The sequence below is a fragment of the Leptosomus discolor genome, chromosome 1 (assembly GCF_034619465.1).
Source record: "Leptosomus discolor isolate bLepDis1 chromosome 1, bLepDis1.hap2, whole genome shotgun sequence".
Taxonomy (NCBI): domain Eukaryota; kingdom Metazoa; phylum Chordata; class Aves; order Leptosomiformes; family Leptosomidae; genus Leptosomus; species Leptosomus discolor.
This window is the reverse complement of record NC_141391.1, coordinates 159,177,090-159,193,601: the sequence shown is the minus strand read 5'-3', so window position 1 is coordinate 159,193,601 and position 16,512 is coordinate 159,177,090. Positions and strand designations below refer to the sequence as shown.

The 16,512-nt window shown below is 45.8% G+C and overlaps 1 protein-coding gene across 5 annotated transcripts in view; it reads right to left on the bottom strand.

Moving 5' to 3' along the window:
* The window catches only part of ABTB3 (ankyrin repeat and BTB domain containing 3), a 184,588-nt gene that overhangs the window by 131,017 nt on the left and 37,059 nt on the right, over positions 1 to 16,512 (bottom strand). Inside the window, exons 4-5 of one of the 5 annotated variants that reach the window (XM_086468482.1) lie at positions 5,143 to 5,161; positions 3,012 to 3,028 (exon numbers count right to left, since the gene is read on the bottom strand). The exons of 3 other annotated variants lie outside the window; for them this stretch is intronic. In XM_086468482.1, coding sequence (XP_086324608.1) covers positions 3,012 to 3,028; positions 5,143 to 5,161 — 36 coding nt within the window. Of the gene's footprint in view, positions 1 to 3,011; positions 3,029 to 3,821; positions 3,849 to 5,142; positions 5,162 to 16,512 lie in introns of all 5 variants that reach the window. One more of the 5 variants, XM_086468476.1, reaches the window with a different exon arrangement.

The following is a 16,512-nucleotide window of genomic DNA, read 5'->3' as shown; positions in this document are numbered from 1 at the left end:
AACACCAGAAAAACCCATGCACGGAGCATGGATCCTACCTCTGGTCCCAAGCCCATAAAGACCCCTTTAGCTCTTTCAGATGATGGCATGTCTGTGGGAACCATGCTTACAGAAGAAAAAGAAACAGTCAAAAAGTATAAATGGAACCATTAATTTCTCTCTGTCACGAGCATTTTGCTCACCACCAACCAAGTCAATGTCTCAGTAACTATTTATTTACACCCACGGCACATAAGGATTCATTCCAGAGACATCAGAAATAACCTCCAATCCCTTGCAAATAACTTGCACTCCTCCACTGACTACCAGTTCACCCCAGCTTGAGGGTCTTTAAAGACACAGCTCCTGACCTGGAACTAATGCCTCAAGCTCCAGCTTCAGCTGTCACTGGAAATGTCTCCTTCAGTGCTTTGGGTTTACTTCACCATTTAAAAATTCACTTTGAGAGTGAGTTCACTTTGAAATGATCATTCCTACAAACGTTGAAGAGTTGTATTTTTGGAGAAATGTCAATTAGGTCATGACTCGGGAAAGCAGGTACTGAGCTCCTGCTGCCACCACCAGGAATCCAGCACGCATCTCAAATACAGCAAGTGCTCAAGTGTTTCCTTGATATTGGGACCTGGGCTTAAAATCACTTCTGGCCACTGAGCTGCCCACAGTGGTGCCCACAGGCTGTGCCCAGCAGGGGACGATCACCCTGCAAAAGGCAGCCCCTACCGCCAGAAGCCTGCAGCATCTACAGCAGAGGCCCTGTAGCCCTTCCCAAAGCAATCTTCATCTTTTTCTCATTAATTCCACCTATTTTTTTCCCCCTGCTGCTGCATTCATCACTATTTATGTCCCAACTGACTGCAAATAATTGATCCCTGCCCTCTCTGAAACTGTTCTTTATGTACTTGTAGATCTTGTGTCTCTACTCAGTCAGCTGTCTCTGCACAGATCTCATCCTCAGCCTTTTCTACTACAAGCCTTCTGCTTTCAAATCTTTTTTTTATTTTTTGTTGATCCCCTTCTGGCTATTTTCTAGTATATCCATTTAGATTAACAATGGTACCCAAAAGCAAATACAGCACAGGAAGCAGTAATGGCAGCGCAGAGTAATAAATTCCCCTGCTTTGCATCTGACATGCCTGCTACTCACTAGTGACCAGCAAGTTTGGATGCCAACTCCAAGGGAACTGGGAGAGGCTTGGCTTTCAAAAAGCACAATACATCACTTCTTCGAAGTACAGAGTTTTTTTCCACAAGCAGTACCCAGTAAAAAGGATCATTTCTGAAATAAAAACCAAAAGCAAACCCCCGCTGGTTATTTTAAGCGGACTTCCCACAGTTGGAGATGGAGGTTCAAACCTCAGTCCCTCCGAGGACCACACCAAAGGAACGCTCAGGTAACCCATCCTGAGCCCCTGATTTCTTCTCTGGGTCACTAACTCTGTACTTAACATGCCTTCATACTCTGTATATTTAAATATTCCTTTCTGCCTGAATCATGTCGTTTCTTTGCTCACTGTTTTTCACCAGCTTTGAGCTATTTGTCCAATCACTTCATAACAGACTTCATTTTAAACAAAATCAAAGAGCACCTTTTTAATTTGTAAAACACATTTTGCAGCACACAGGCCCCTTCCAGGGCTGCCCACATAATCCAGAGATAACTCACAATTTTGCATGGACTTAAGTCCATCCCTATTTAACGAAGTTTTTCTCCAGTTTGAAGTCCAACGACTCCCTTACCCTCACTGAGCACGGTGTAGACAAATCAGCAAGCCATTGCACAGTCCAGAAAATGGGGAGGGGAAATCCATCCCTTTGCTCTTTGTTTGACTTGTAACCAGAGCTGTTAACTGCCAGTAAAATTAAACCAAAATTGAAGCAAAAATAACTTGTTGTGGTTCCCCTCCACACGCCCCCAGGTCAAACTCTTTGAGAGGAAACTAAGTATTCCCTTTTCTACCACCTGCTTTCACCAAATTGTGCATCCCTGCAGAAGCAATACTACACTGCACAAGCACAGCAAGTCCCAGCTCCTGGGAAACTCTGAGAGTGCTGTATGCCCATACCTCTCAATGGTCCACACTTGAGCTGGATATCTAATGTCCACAGACATGCAGTACAACACCTATACACTGTGTATTGTACCTATTCACTGTAACTTCTCTGCATGCACTAGAATGCAGATAGTCTCAGCATGCACAACAGTTATTTCCAAGCATCAGGACATGCCTGGGAGTGTCAAGAACAAGGACAAATTTACAGTTCTCAAATCCAGAAAAAAGGAACACATGTGGGAAAATTGGAATTTAAAGTGACCCCTCACTAGTGTTGCTGGAAGAAGAATGTCACAGTGGAATAGGCAAAGAGCTTTCCAGAAAGACAGAAAGGCCAAAAAAAGCACCAGCGCATCTCCAAAATCATAACACAGACTGTGGATAATATGTACTTACATACTTCCAAAACAGAAAGCATCATGCTAAGGACCACTTTCTCTTGGAGGAAATCAATGGACACTGTATGTACGTACCACACAGACCTACTACCACAGTGAGATTCTGGAGGACCTCAATGCTACAGAAAACCTTGAACCACAAGTATTAGGGAGCCCCTCCGTGTGCCAACAGGAGCTAAGACCTCTTTGTCCACCCAAAAGAGACCCTGCCAATGATACTGCACGCAGTCTCACCCACAAAAAGTCACATTCACATGCCTCCTCCAAACCAGTGACACCATACTCAATCAATAAATCCCAAGAAGCAGTGCTTCTGCTGGCTAATCCCACTGGCCTGCCAGCCAATCTCAAAAGCCCCAGCACTCGGGGCCGTTGGCATCACAAGGCTGTTACGACATGATGTTCAGATATAAGATGGAGAACAGCCTGACCCAGACACAGCAGGCAATGCCAACTCCATCTCGGAGCAACCCTGCGACTTGCAAACTCAAAGTGCCAAAATTTGCTCTGAATATTCAAGATGCCTAGAGGAATCACAGTCCAGAAAGACTCATTAGGGTACATTTTCCATCACTAAGTCTCTCCCTTAAATGAACACTGTAGATAAACCACAATCTTCTACAGAACCTTTATTGCCTGAAGTACACTTTTTCCACAACTTACTTTGTATATTTTTAGCATTTGTGACAGGTAGAAAATGCTCACCTCCTTTGGCAGACTCCTCTCCATCATTTTTACCGCCAACAGTCTTGTTCGTTTTAAATAAGGAGCCCCAGGTAAAAGCACTTAATTATAGTGCTCTATGGTATCCTGGCATCTTATAAGATTCCCGCATTTGCAGACTCATGACATCAGTTTGTATAGCAGGCTGTTAGTCTTCAGATAATAAATGTATTTCATGTCTTTGATTACCAGATACTGCTGCTTCTTACTTAATAAGTATTTGGAAGAAAAAGGGAGTCTATGACAACTGCACCCATATACACCAAAAACATCGAGCTGTGTTTGGATATTTCAAATAAGAGTTTAAATGGTACATGAATCCTTCTGTCTGTTGTCTCCACAAGCATGAGTTTATCACTGGCATAGGAAGGGGTAATGGGAACCCGCATCTTTGGGTGATGTGGTGAAAGAAAGCTTCTGCACAGGTCTGGTCTTGAGTCCACCCAAGTCAGCCAGGTCTTGACAGCCTCTCCAGGCTGAGACCAACCTAAAATCCACTCAGCAGTCACAGCACAGGCAGAAAAGCCCTACCATATCCCTTCACATATTTTCTCTATGACCTGGAGGACCCGCTTGAATAAACTAGATGATACTCTAGTACATCTTTGATCAGTTAATACTTGGGCAAGGCCTATGTTTTAGAGGCAACTGTGGAAACAGGACTGGGATGCTAAGGCTAATTATTTAAATAAGAGTGTTTGAACTGCATTTATAGCAAAATGTGTTGTTCATGTTTAATATTTTCTCCAACACCTTTCCCAATGCGCTGTGCTCACATCTGGTCAAAGCTCCTTTGACATGCAATACCAGTACCTGGGGTTGAGGGCTCAGATCAGCTGACCACAAAGGTTTAAACTTCATCTGCCAGCTGCCCTCTTCCCCCCTAATGGGTGACCAGCTGAAAAAGCCCAATTTATATATTTTCAAACCATAATTCTTTTTATTTGCTCTCAGGTTTCTGAGCCTCTGGAGCACACATGCTTCCTATTTTTGAGCTCTTTTGCACAGCCGCAGCATGTAAAAACTGTGTGGTGGGGGTGTCTTTTGAGGGAAGGAGGAAAATTAAATGAACACAGCAATTCTTATGAAATCCCACTGTAGTAGCTGGGGCTTTACAGCAAGTAAGGAAACAGTCCTTGAAACACTAGCAATAAAATCACAGAAGCTGGTAATAGTGTCACTATTCGAGGTGCACAAAAGCACCAGCATCTGGACCTCAGTAAACTGGAGGTCTACAATCATCATCACCAAAAAGCACCAAAAAAGAAAAAAAATCTGTAGGTTATATGCCAACAGCAGCACGCTATCAAAGCTGCTTCCTCTGCCAAAAAGGAATGCAGGTTTAAAATCCACAGTCAAAGACAGACTTTGCGGTCACATTTTCAATCACAACGGTTCTGTCCCTAACATGGCTCAACTTGATGTGAACCAGAACAATGTCAACCTCTTCCATTTGTCTTGCTATTTCTTCTTACTCTGAATTTCCAAACTTTCCCTTGAGAGGCCAGGAATAACTGGATAATCAAAAACACCCTGTGGTTTAGGATAAAAAAATGCAAACAGCATTTTTTTATGAATCTAGCAGTCCTGCTTGCAATCCACAATAACTGCCCTTTAGTTACATGACGGTATCGTCCTGCTTTGGGTGGATGAAGAACTTGTATTTTCCTGTTTACATTCAAGTTATCAGCTGATATTCTAGAAATAAAAGAAGTATTTAAATCCTTCCTACCCAATTCTTTTAAACCACAACTATATTAAAAGTCACATCATTAAACAAACAGTTCCCATGGCCTCAACTAACCAATGCCTTCCACTGAAAAAATCTGCTTTTTTTGGTTTTCTTTTTGAAGGCAAGTATTTAACTATTAGCTCCTTGGTTTATCCCTGCTTTTGAGAAAAGTTTTTTTGAATAATCAGATTAATAAAGTTGTGACTCTAACTTTAATTTTCATGGGAAAATGATTTACATGCTTCCATTGTTGAAGTCTGATGGAAGATATGAACCAACTTCTCTTGCAGAGCTGCTGAATATGTAGAACCTCAATAGAACTGGTCTACTTGATTATAGATCAATTTATGTTTATGCAAAACCGAATACGAATATATCTTTGTCTTAAAGGCAATAATCTGTTCCTCACACTCATACTTCATTCCGTTACCGAACGCCTCCCCTAGTGAATACTTGCAATAATTAATTTTTATAAAAATGTTCTGGAAACCTCTCAGGCCATTTTTAACCAGAGAATTTTGCCATTACATTTGCCACATACAAATGCTGCAAAGAGAAATACTGTTCAGGTTTCCAAAAATGCTTTATAAAGAAATGAAGTGGCTAACTCCTCGCCCACCCCTTCGGGCAATGTACTTCTGTAACCTCCACAATATTTACGAAAAAGAAAGCAAACTATTCCTGCAGGAGGAAAAATGGGGAATTCTGTACAGGTTTCTCCTTACTTCAAGAGTCTCCATCCATTAAACATCCACGAAAACCTTATTATTTATGATTCTCCTTCAAGAAAGGACCTTTCTGAAAATGTAAGAATATCCTAAAGTACTGTTTTAGAGGAAAAACAACAAATAGAATATTTAAGATCAGTGAAATAGCTTTATGCACAAAACTCACATTGATTTTATTAGGTTACAACCCAAGGAAATTCCTGTGTTGGGAAAGAACCCAACAACGACACAAGTGCTACTGACAGCCATATGTGCAATAGCTAATTTTTGGAAAAGAACAGATCCTCCAGAAGTAGCAGCATGGAAAAATAAAATAGGGAAAATCCTTTCTTAATGTAAAATAAAAAATAAAGAATTGAGAGACAGATGCAAAGCTGAACCTAGCTGATTTTCATAATGTACAGGTTTACCTTTTTTTCAGAATTGAACAAAACACACAGGTAGTAGAAAGCATTGAATACAAATTACATTTTTAAAGGTAGCAAAAGCTGATTATTACAAATTTGAAAAAAAAAAGTTAGATGCTTAAATTAAAAGTTCCCATGAGCTACCCAAACTTTCAAGATGCCTCATTTTTTTTTGGCTTTCTGACAAATTCTCTTACTCTTTCTCCTCATTAAGCCATGGTTTTCCTTCTTCCTCCTTGCTTGAGACATACCTCACAGAGCTAATGTGTAAGTGGTAGCCAAGGTCCTTCCACATGGATTTATATGGGTCACTCTTGACATAAATGAGCAAGAAGACATTCAGTCCTGCACCATCATTCCCTCGTCCCTCTTGCCCTTCTTTGGTCTGCTCCTCATCCCTATTGTGTATGCTTAAAACTTCTCCTTCAATCTGTCCTCACTATACCATCAGCCACTTGTTGTAACTCCATCATTGTATCTTGAAAGTTGACAGCCAAATGGGACAGACTCAAGCTATCACCGAGTTTTCTGCCTCTCAACAAAGCCCAAGGGCAAAGGGGGAAATGAAGACGAGCCCAGCAGGCAGTCACATATGATTAGCTTCAAAGTGCTGCCCACTTGCAGGTTTTCCCATGCAATACCCAAGAGACTGCCTAGTGCTGGAGCTCTGCATCTGTACTCCACATCCTAACAACAGCTCCCTCCCTCAAAAGGTTGTTTTGCAGCTCATAGTAACACCTTCCATAATGAAGAGCACTAAATGCTTGATAAAGGTTACCATCCATGGTGAAACAAGCAGTTTGCTGACCTTCCTCCAAAGCACTGTCGACGCAGCGCCTTCTTTGGGTTTTGCAGGCGTGACAGCTGACTTAGACATCATACGCTAAACTCCAGCACTACCATGAGAGCCTTACCTTTCTGGGGCTCCACAAACAAGGCAGAGTACCTGTTTGGCACACATACCTCTGAACCTATTCCTGGTGCCTGCAAACCTGTAGAATGCCATCTCAGGTGGAGAAGTGACTTGTGTCAGCAGAGCTTCATTTGCATCCACCAGGCTGATAACAAGTGTGGAAAATGGGGCAGATGCTTATTTTGAGGCGGCACAGACTATTCTGTACATGCTACAAACATTGGTGGGACTGCAGTTTTGGCCAGAGGTGGCTCAAGCCATCCTGCCCTCTGCACACAGAGAGCAAATCCCAGCTGCCACCCTGCAACAACAACACTGCTCACGCATTCCTCTTCAAAGTGCTTCCCAAAAACTCACCCATTAATCCTGCCAGCACATCTGAGAAGCAGACACCTCTGTTATCCTCAAATTACTGACTGGGAAGCCAAGGTAGGGAGCTGGAGGCTTGAATATTCAAGGGGACCAGAGAGGCATTAAGGGTGGCATTCAGCTGCCCTAAATTCCCAGGTTCCTGTACCTAGATGCCAAGGGCCCCAGAGGTTTCTGGAGGGCAGCTGAGAAGGGGTGAGTGAAGGCCAGGGCAGCTGCAGGCACCTTAGTGAAATCAGCATCAACATGGTCCTAAATGCCCAATTCCCACTCTACTTTTGGCCTTCCCTTAGGCTCCTTTGAAACCCTCAATGCTGGAGATGTCCTCACAGGGACGCAAGGACCCAGCTTCTGAACAAGAAGGCCCCAATCTCAGCCTTCTGTTCAGGACCATGCAGCTGCCCTCTCTCTGCACCATCATGCTGCAAAAAATAAACGAACCTAGGCCTCCACTGGACAGACACAATAAGGCACCAAGATCAAACAACCAGGTGAGCAGACACCTGTATGAACTCATACCAGTAAATACAGGTTTCACATCTTCAGAATTTTAACCAAAGCAAGAATATGAAAGCTCTTCCCATGGCCTGAACAATTCACCTACACCGGCCAAGACAGGTGAATTATGCCTTTATTTGCAGAGAAGGAACAGGTTCTTTTTCTTGCTGTTTCTGTTTAACACCCTTGACCGGATAGTCCTTGAGCAAAGTGACCTAAATTGGAAGTTAGTCTTGCCTCCAGCCAAGTGTTGGATTAAATGCTTTCCAGCAGTCTGTTCCAACCCCTATTCTTCTCTGACTCCGTCACAGCACTGGGGCACTACTGGCACCGGTGATTTGCAAGGCTCAGATGAGGCATTGTGAAATGCTACAAACCATGCACCCATCCGCAGCCCAGTCGTCCCTTCGTGCTCCTTTCTGGTTTTGAGCTGCTGAGACCATGTTCCCCTTAAGCTGCTGTAGGAAACCACTCATTCAGGTGACTCTGCACTCAGAGATCCACATCTGAAGGCAATCCAGCCCTTCTGAGGGTTTTGTTAAATCACCATTAGGTGAAAAGCTAGTAAAATTATGTATTTTTGAGAAAGAAAAGCACATGCGCCACACGCCCAGGGAGCTGGAGTAGCTTCAGGCAACCTGGCTCACAAGTGGGCAGCAGACTGAAGAGCACACAGCTAGGAGGAAGGCAAAAGGAGCCAGTGTAGAGAAGGCAGGGGACAACAAGGAGACAAAAGGAGAGAGAAAAGAATGAAGGAAGCTACAGAGAAAAGCGAGGATTTTCCTTGGACACTAAAGAGAATAAGACAGACTGTCAACTGGTGCAAACTGGTCTGACTAGTCTCCATCTGCAGAGCCGGCCATGCTGGGGACGGAAGAAGCACAGCTGTCAGTGATGTGGCTCTACGAAGGAAAGCTGTTGGAGCAACTCGTATTTTGCCAGGACGCACACCCAGATCAGCTGCTGACTGTGGAACAAGTATTTAAGCTCCTGTGCCTGGTGTTCAGAAGTCTCAGTGATGAGCACGATACAAAAGTTTTTACAGCAAAGAAAGAAAAAACAAATGAGATTGATGATCTTCTCTGGTCTAACCTTTCCCTCAGGCTGCACTCATTACTGCTGACACATACAAATCCAGCGCACGTGAGGCTAGATCTACTGCAACAAGTTTTCTCTAGTCCTCCAGTAGTTTAGTATTTCCAATCAGCCTCTGTGCCTAGTGACACACACGGTACTTACTCATCTTCTTCTATCACACATAACACAGCAGGCAGCCGTTCCTTAAAACGGCGTACTTAAATACAGCTGATGTGGAACAATTACTACCATGTAAAACATATAATGGAAGAACTACTAGAGTCTTTTAGTGCAATTCCAGAAATGATACAGCTCCTTCTGCCTTCATACACTAATTGCACTGAAATTGCATCCAATGAGTCTATGCATATTTAATCAGGTCTGGGGCTGCTGAACACACTGCTATTGCATAGGGTGCTATCAGCCAGAACTCTAAATTATTAACTTCGCCAACTAAACTTCTGCTGAATAATTTCAGGTTGGCAGTGCGTTGTTTGACTGAAGCAAAGCTTGCTTTGTGTATTCCTTTATCATTAATATTCTTCCTGTGTTTCCTACGGCACTGAAGTGCTGGGAAGGGTCACTGTTCAGTTCAAGACGAGGCCTCCAGGGAGGATGCAGTGCCTCAGATAGACTATATTATATGCCATCCCTGAATATTTTCCTAAGCAAAGCACCTCCTCTTGGGTCATGTCTAATCTCATCACTAATTATATCTCTTTGTTAAGGCCAAAGAACATATCTGGTAGTCATCTTTATTAGGCAAAGATTAATAAATAGACATGATCCTGCTTTTCAGCCTTCCAAGTAACATGTAAAGCCCAGCTAAGTGCTAGGAAAGAACACAGGGAACATATCCAATAAATGAACCTGTGCCTTCACAAGGCTTTGCTCATTAAATAAAATGAGGCTATGACAGCTCCGCTTTGCTCCAGGTGCTCTCCACCAAGCTCATAACCCGCAGGCCATGGTGGATGAACGGCTGAGCCCACCAGCTTCATCTCTGCCATAGAAGGCAGTGCTGGGCTCAATCGCTGCCTCTGTCACCAGCTTCCCCAGCTGTCCCCACCATCACACCCCATTTGCTTCCATCCCTCTCACTGCTGTCCCACCAAACAGCACCCAACTTCTGCAGGCAGCCAACGGGCACGCACAAGCGGGATGCTGGCACTGGCTGCTGGCAGGGGTACACACCGGGGCAGCCACACGCTGCTTCTGCTGAGTGGGGCTGCTCAGGGCTGCAATCGCCTCCTGCTTATGCTTTGCTCTGCAGGAAGCCTAACAGATAAGCGCTGATGCTCACAAGGGCTATATAAGATACACAACAAGCAGCCCTGTGTGGGTAGGAGGGGTGCTACCCAGAAGCTGCTGCACAAGTGATGAGGAGCGTCGTCGTCAAGCTCTTATTTCCATCTTTCCCACACTTTTCATTAGGGAACAGTGGGGTTAAAGCAGTCAACCCCAGCTGCATCAAGACTGATTCCAGGCTCTTAGCCCACAGCTACCTGCATTTTGAGATTCTCAAAACAAACACGTTGTAGAGGTACAAACTATCTCTATCCAACATTAATTATTATTAATGCTAATTACTCACAAACATGAAACACTCCCCATGGAAGATGCAAAACATGTATCTTTAGCTGTCGGCCTGCGCAACAGCTGGTGGAGCTGAGCGTGGCAGGCATCTGCTTATCCAGGGTTTTTTCCTGACAGGGAGGCAGCATTACAGTGAGCCTCTCACACCTAGCATTAAAAATCAGTATACCCTGGGGAGAAAAATGGAAATTCTGAACCAAGGAACAAAGTGCAGATTGTATGCAGATCAGTATTTGCTATTTATCAAGCAAAGCTATATGTATCAGCTCATAGTTGTTGCACCTCCCTCTAAACGGGCACTCTTTATCAAAAAGTGAAGGCAATTAATGTTATGAGCACTGTTAAGTACCATACAAAAGCCGTGCCCAACCTACTGATTGGTGAACTGAAATCAGTGGAAGTCCCGTGGAAATCAGCACCCTGTACCATATTCCCCCATGTGCATTCCCATTACAAGGTTTACACATAATTTGTGCCTGAATTAAAGGAAAACCCAGTAAAAGGAACCACCCTAGCTCAGATGATGCAAATCTCCTGGCCTGGGCAGCCCTCAATCCACCCAGGAACATTTACATGCAAATTTAACTGGTTTGAAGTCACACTGTCGGTTAAGCGGACGTAACTTGGGGTAGGACCAGCTCCCACCCCTGAATCCAAGCAATCCTGCTGACCTTGGTGGAATTCCCAGGCAGAAGCCCACCAGCCCAACCCTGGCCCTGGGGAAGACCCATGCACAGGGCTGCTTCCAGCCAAGCTACTGCTACACGAACCCACCTAGCCTGCAGGTCACAGAGGAGGCCGAATACACAAGAAGAGCATAAAACCACGTTTCTGACACCTGGCAGCCTACAGAAAGGGATGCCATTGTTTAGTGCCATCACGCAGACTCGCACCACCATCTCTTTTTCTCTCAATGGCAGTAAACTACCATTGATTGTCTCTCCCAAAAGTCAAAGAAGAAAACTTACCTTATTTGTCACCCACAAGACATATCAGATCAAAGGGTCAACGGATGCTGGCAGAGCAATCTGGGTGCACGGTGGTGGAGATGCCCCTAGGGGCAGCAGGCTCAGAGCCAAGCACCCCAAACTAAGGGACCACTTGAGGACAGCACCAGAGGCTGGGGCAAACAGGGCTTTCAGCTGTGTTTGTCAAGGAGGGAGGTTTCTCGGAGGCTGGTGGTGGTCTGGGAGCACAACTGCTGCCCCTCATGCTGCACATGGCGGCCACAAAGCCCCAGGGCTGCCCAAGAGACAGGACAGAGGAAGGGTGGGTAACATGGGGCATGGGAAGGCTGCCCCAGCATCACAGTACACCGGGCCGAGAGCGGCACAACAGGCTTCCGGGGAAGAGGGCGCATTCCCTTCTCCTGGCCCTCTCTGCAGCAACCTGAGATGCAAACGAGGTCTGATGGGGCGCGAGAAGAAAAGGAACTGAAGGAAGAGACACCAACTAGCAAACTGCTGCAGGGTCTCTCCAACCGATCTCACAGCGATCCTGAAGCTTGCACAGATGAAGACCACTGGAGCCAGTAGCAACGTTTCTCCAGCTGTTTCCTAAATCTGGGATGTCACCCCGCCTTCAGCTAAGTTGCAACATGGCGCCTCAACAACCGCTCTGAAATAAATGGACCTCCCTACCATGGGATCCAGCAACAGCACTGCATCCTTGCTGGCAGCCACTGCTCACAGTATCCTCCATGTGCGGCACCAAGAGCCAAGTGTCTTTTAATACCCACACCCAGTGACACAAGAGCACGTCTGCTTAATTACTGCTGCACCAGATGCTGGGTTTCACAAGGTCATCGCCGAACAGTATGGGTAATTTGCACCATCAGCTAGTGCCATATTTTGCACGTAGATAAAATATATTCACAAACTCCCAGCCAAAATAAAAATCAGCATTGTGGGAAGAGGAAAGTGAGGAAGCTGAAGGCCAAAGGGCCAGTAGGAGCTGCCGGAAGAGGTGAGCAATGGGAAGGTGTTTAACTCGAAGCACAGGGAGGATGGATGGAGGGCTCAGCAAGGAAGCCAAAAGGGGGCTTCATGGCAGAAAACACTACGCCAAGAGAAGACAGTAGCTGAAGACCCATGCCATACAGGTTTTGTTCCTGATACTGAAACACAGCACACGTTCAAGTCACTCTTGGATAGAAGTGGAGGGTTTGAGACGATCACAAGTAAGGAGAAGTGCGAAAACCGAGATGAAGTGATTGAAGTACAACTGGTTTAATTTTCAAATACAACCATGCAATCAAGGCACCTCCCATCTGGGGCATGTGGTGAGAAGCCACCCCAAACCCACTCATGTGGTTCATGAGGTCACCAGAAGCCCTGGCACAATTACATCCTTCTGTCAGAGCTACTTATTACTGTAACATATGACATCTTCTTTCCTCTTGGCACATAAGTATCAGTATTTTATAAGACCTACAACCACACTGCTACTTTGACAGCTCTCAAGAGCAAAAAAAAACCAGGAGAGGTAGAAGGATGATTGCCCACCTAACAAGCCTGTCTCCAAAACAAAGATTTATGACACAGAGCCCAGTTTCTGCCCTGACATGCACCTGTGCTCTTACATGGATTTCTTCGGAGTACCGTGGAGTAGAAGTGGTGATGATTTACCTCATGGTGTTACACATTTATATAGAGGCTGTCTTCTTTGCATGTTTGAAGAGAAGAGTCTGCTGCTTCAGTAGCCAAAGGTTAAGCCAGATATATACAATGTGTTAAGTCCTGAATTAAAGATATTCAACAGATAGGACATTAGGCACTCGAGGGAGGCACCAAGAAAGACCCTCACGGTGTTACGAGAAAGCAGCAGTCAGGATCCAACCAAAAGTCTTTGAGACAGAAAAAGAACGCATTAGGGTGCAAGGATGAACACTTGTTTCAAAACATGACCACTGTGTTAAACGGAAGAGTTAGATTCACATACGTAATGTCACCAAAGCAAGCAGCTCCAGCGCGGTGCACCAGGGGGGTGTTCCAAAACCAGGGGAACCTCAGGGGGACTGAGAGCACCACCAGCAGCCTGCAGCTCACATCACAGCAGCTGATGAGACTTAGGTGGGAGGAGCAACAGCAGCCAAGTCCCCCTTCTTACATACAGAAGCAGCCCTTAGGGAGCAACAGTGCCCAGGAGCACCAGCGTGGCACCTCAGTTCACATGCAAGGGCATGCAGGAAGGTGGCTGAATCTCTGCCAGCTCAACCAGGGAGCAATGGTATCCACCCAGCAGAAAGCATGGCCTCTCTAAGCTCTGGACCCACCACAACTGATGCAGCTAACCAGACAGAGCTCTGATGGGAACACACTGCCACCCAGGTGTCCGGCTGCAGGATGATGTGCCCTGCTCTCATGCCAGGACTGGACAGCTGCAGCGAGCACCCCGGGAGGTGCGTACATGGAGAGGAACTCCTCCGCTTAATGACAGAACTCCGGGAGGAGATGAGTAGGTTGAGGAGTATCAGGGAGTGCAAGAGAGAGACAAGACTACTGGAAACGCACCCTACCTTCCCTGGGACAGGCCCAACAGGCAGACAAGGATGGATGATATGGAGAATACCCTATCTTCTCTCCGCCTGGCTGAACACAGGGACTTAAGGGATAGGGGGCAATGGCGACCAGTTACTGCCCAGCACAATAGGCATGTCTCCTCTGTGACTACCCCACCTTGTCAAGTGCCAGGCTCTGCAAGTGGAACCAAACAGTGATAAGGACAATGGTTCACCTAGCTTAGAGGTGTCACCAAGGTTAAGTCCATCTACACCCCACATCAAAACTGCTTCCGTAAAGAACAAAGATAAGTCATTGTCATGGGAGACTCTTGCCTGAGATGAACAGAAGGCCCAATATACAGACTGGACCCACTTAGGGAAGTCTGCTGCCTTCTCGGGGCCCATCTTGAAGATGTGAAAGCATCCTACCCTGGTACAGCCCTCAGGTTATTATCCATCGTAGATTTTCAAGGCAGGCAGTGATGGAGTTGCAACAAGTCCGAGGGCAATCAAGAGAGACTTCAGAGCCTTGGGGCAACTGGTTAAGGGATCAGGAGCACAGGTACTGTTCTCCTCTACCATTACAGTTGCAGGGAACGATGAGGGAAGAAACAGCAAGAGCCAGCAGATCAATACCTGGCTCCAAGCCCGGTGTCACCAACGGAATTTTGGGGTGTTTTGATCATGGGTCAGTTTACACAACTCCAGGCCTGCTGGCAACACACGGGATACACCTGTCTCAATGGGATCTTTGTACAGGAGTCAGCAGAGCTCATTGAAAGAGCTTTAAACTAGATTTGAAGCAGGAAAGGGATAAAACCAGTCTCACTAGAGATATGCATGGGGGTAGCATGCCAATGTATGAGGGACTGTGTACTAGTGAGGTCCTTCAGTCTGCCATCTCATTAATGTTTACAAATACGTAAAGGGCAAGTGTCAGGAGGATGGAGCTGGGCTCTTCTCAGTGATGTCCAATGACGGGACAAGGGGCAACGAGTGCAAGCTGGAGCATAGGAGGTTCCACACTAACATAAGGAAAAACTTTTTCACTGTGAGGGTGACAGTGCATTGGAACAGGCTGCCCAGAGAGGTTGTGGAGTCTCCTTCTCTGGAGACATTCAAAACCCACCTGGACACTTTCCTGTGTGATCTACTCTAGGTGGTCCTGCTTTGGCAGGGGGGTTGGACTAGACGATCTTTCAAGGTTCCTTCCAACCCCTAACATTCTGTGATTCTGTGATCTCAGTGGAGGTAGGGGATGGAGAGCCATGCAGCAGCCCAGATGAAAGGGTTATTGATGCTTTAGAAACCATAGAAATGGCTGAGAATGATCACATAGGAATTATGGCTTCTACCCCCAAAAAGGTGGTAGCCCAACTGAAGTGCATCTACACCAATGCATGCAGCATGGGCAACAAACAGAAGGAGCTGGAAGTCATTGTGCAGCAGGAAAACTATGATATAGTTGCAACCACAGAAACACGGCGGGATGACTCGCACAACCGGAGCGCTGCAACGGATGGCTATAAACTCTTCAGAAGGGATAGGCAAAGAACTTGATGATGGTGAAGATAAGGTTGAGTGTTTATGGGTAAGAATCAGGGGGAAGGCCAACAAGGCAGGTATCATTGTGGGAGTCTGTTATAGACCACCCAACCCCAACAAAGAGGCAGGTGAAATATTCTATAAGCAGATGGGAGGAGTCTCACAATCACTAGCCCTTGTTCTCATGTACCAGACATCTGCTGGAAACACAATACAATGGAGAAGAAACAGTCTACGAGGTTCCTAGACTGTGTGGAAGAGAACTTCCTGACACAGCTGGTGAGTGAGCCAACGAGGGAAGGCACCCTACTGGACCTGTTGTTTGTGAACAGAGAATGACCTGTGGGTGATGTGATGGTTGGAAACCATCTTTAAAGGTGCAGGAGCAGGCTGTCCCCATGTCCCAAAAGATAAGCCAGTGGGGAAGACCACGGGCCTGTCTGAATGGAAAGCTTTGGCTGGAACTCAGGAAAAGAACAAGAGAGTTTATGACCTTTGGAAGAAGGGGCAGGCAACTCCGGAGGACTGCAAGGATGTTGTGAGGTTATATAGGGAAAAAATTAGAAGGCCCAAAGGCCAACTAGAGCTTCATTTGGCTACTACCATAAAAGACAATACAAAATGTCTCTATAAATACATTAGCAACAAAGGAAGGGCTAAGGAGAATCTCCATCTTTTACTGGATGTGGGGGAAACAAGTGACAAATGATGAGGAAAAGACTGAGGTACTTAATGCCTACTTTGCCTCAGTCTTTAATAGTAAGACTAGTCGTCTCCAGGTGCTCAGCCCCCTGAATCAGAAGACAGGGAGCAGAATGAAGCCCCCATAATCCAAGAGGAAATGGTTAGCAACCTGCTACACCACTTAGACACACACAAGTCTATTGGGGCCCAAGGGGATCCACCCAAGGGTATTGAGGGAGCTGGCAGGAGTGCTCACCAAGCCACTTTCCATTATTTACCAGCAGTCCTG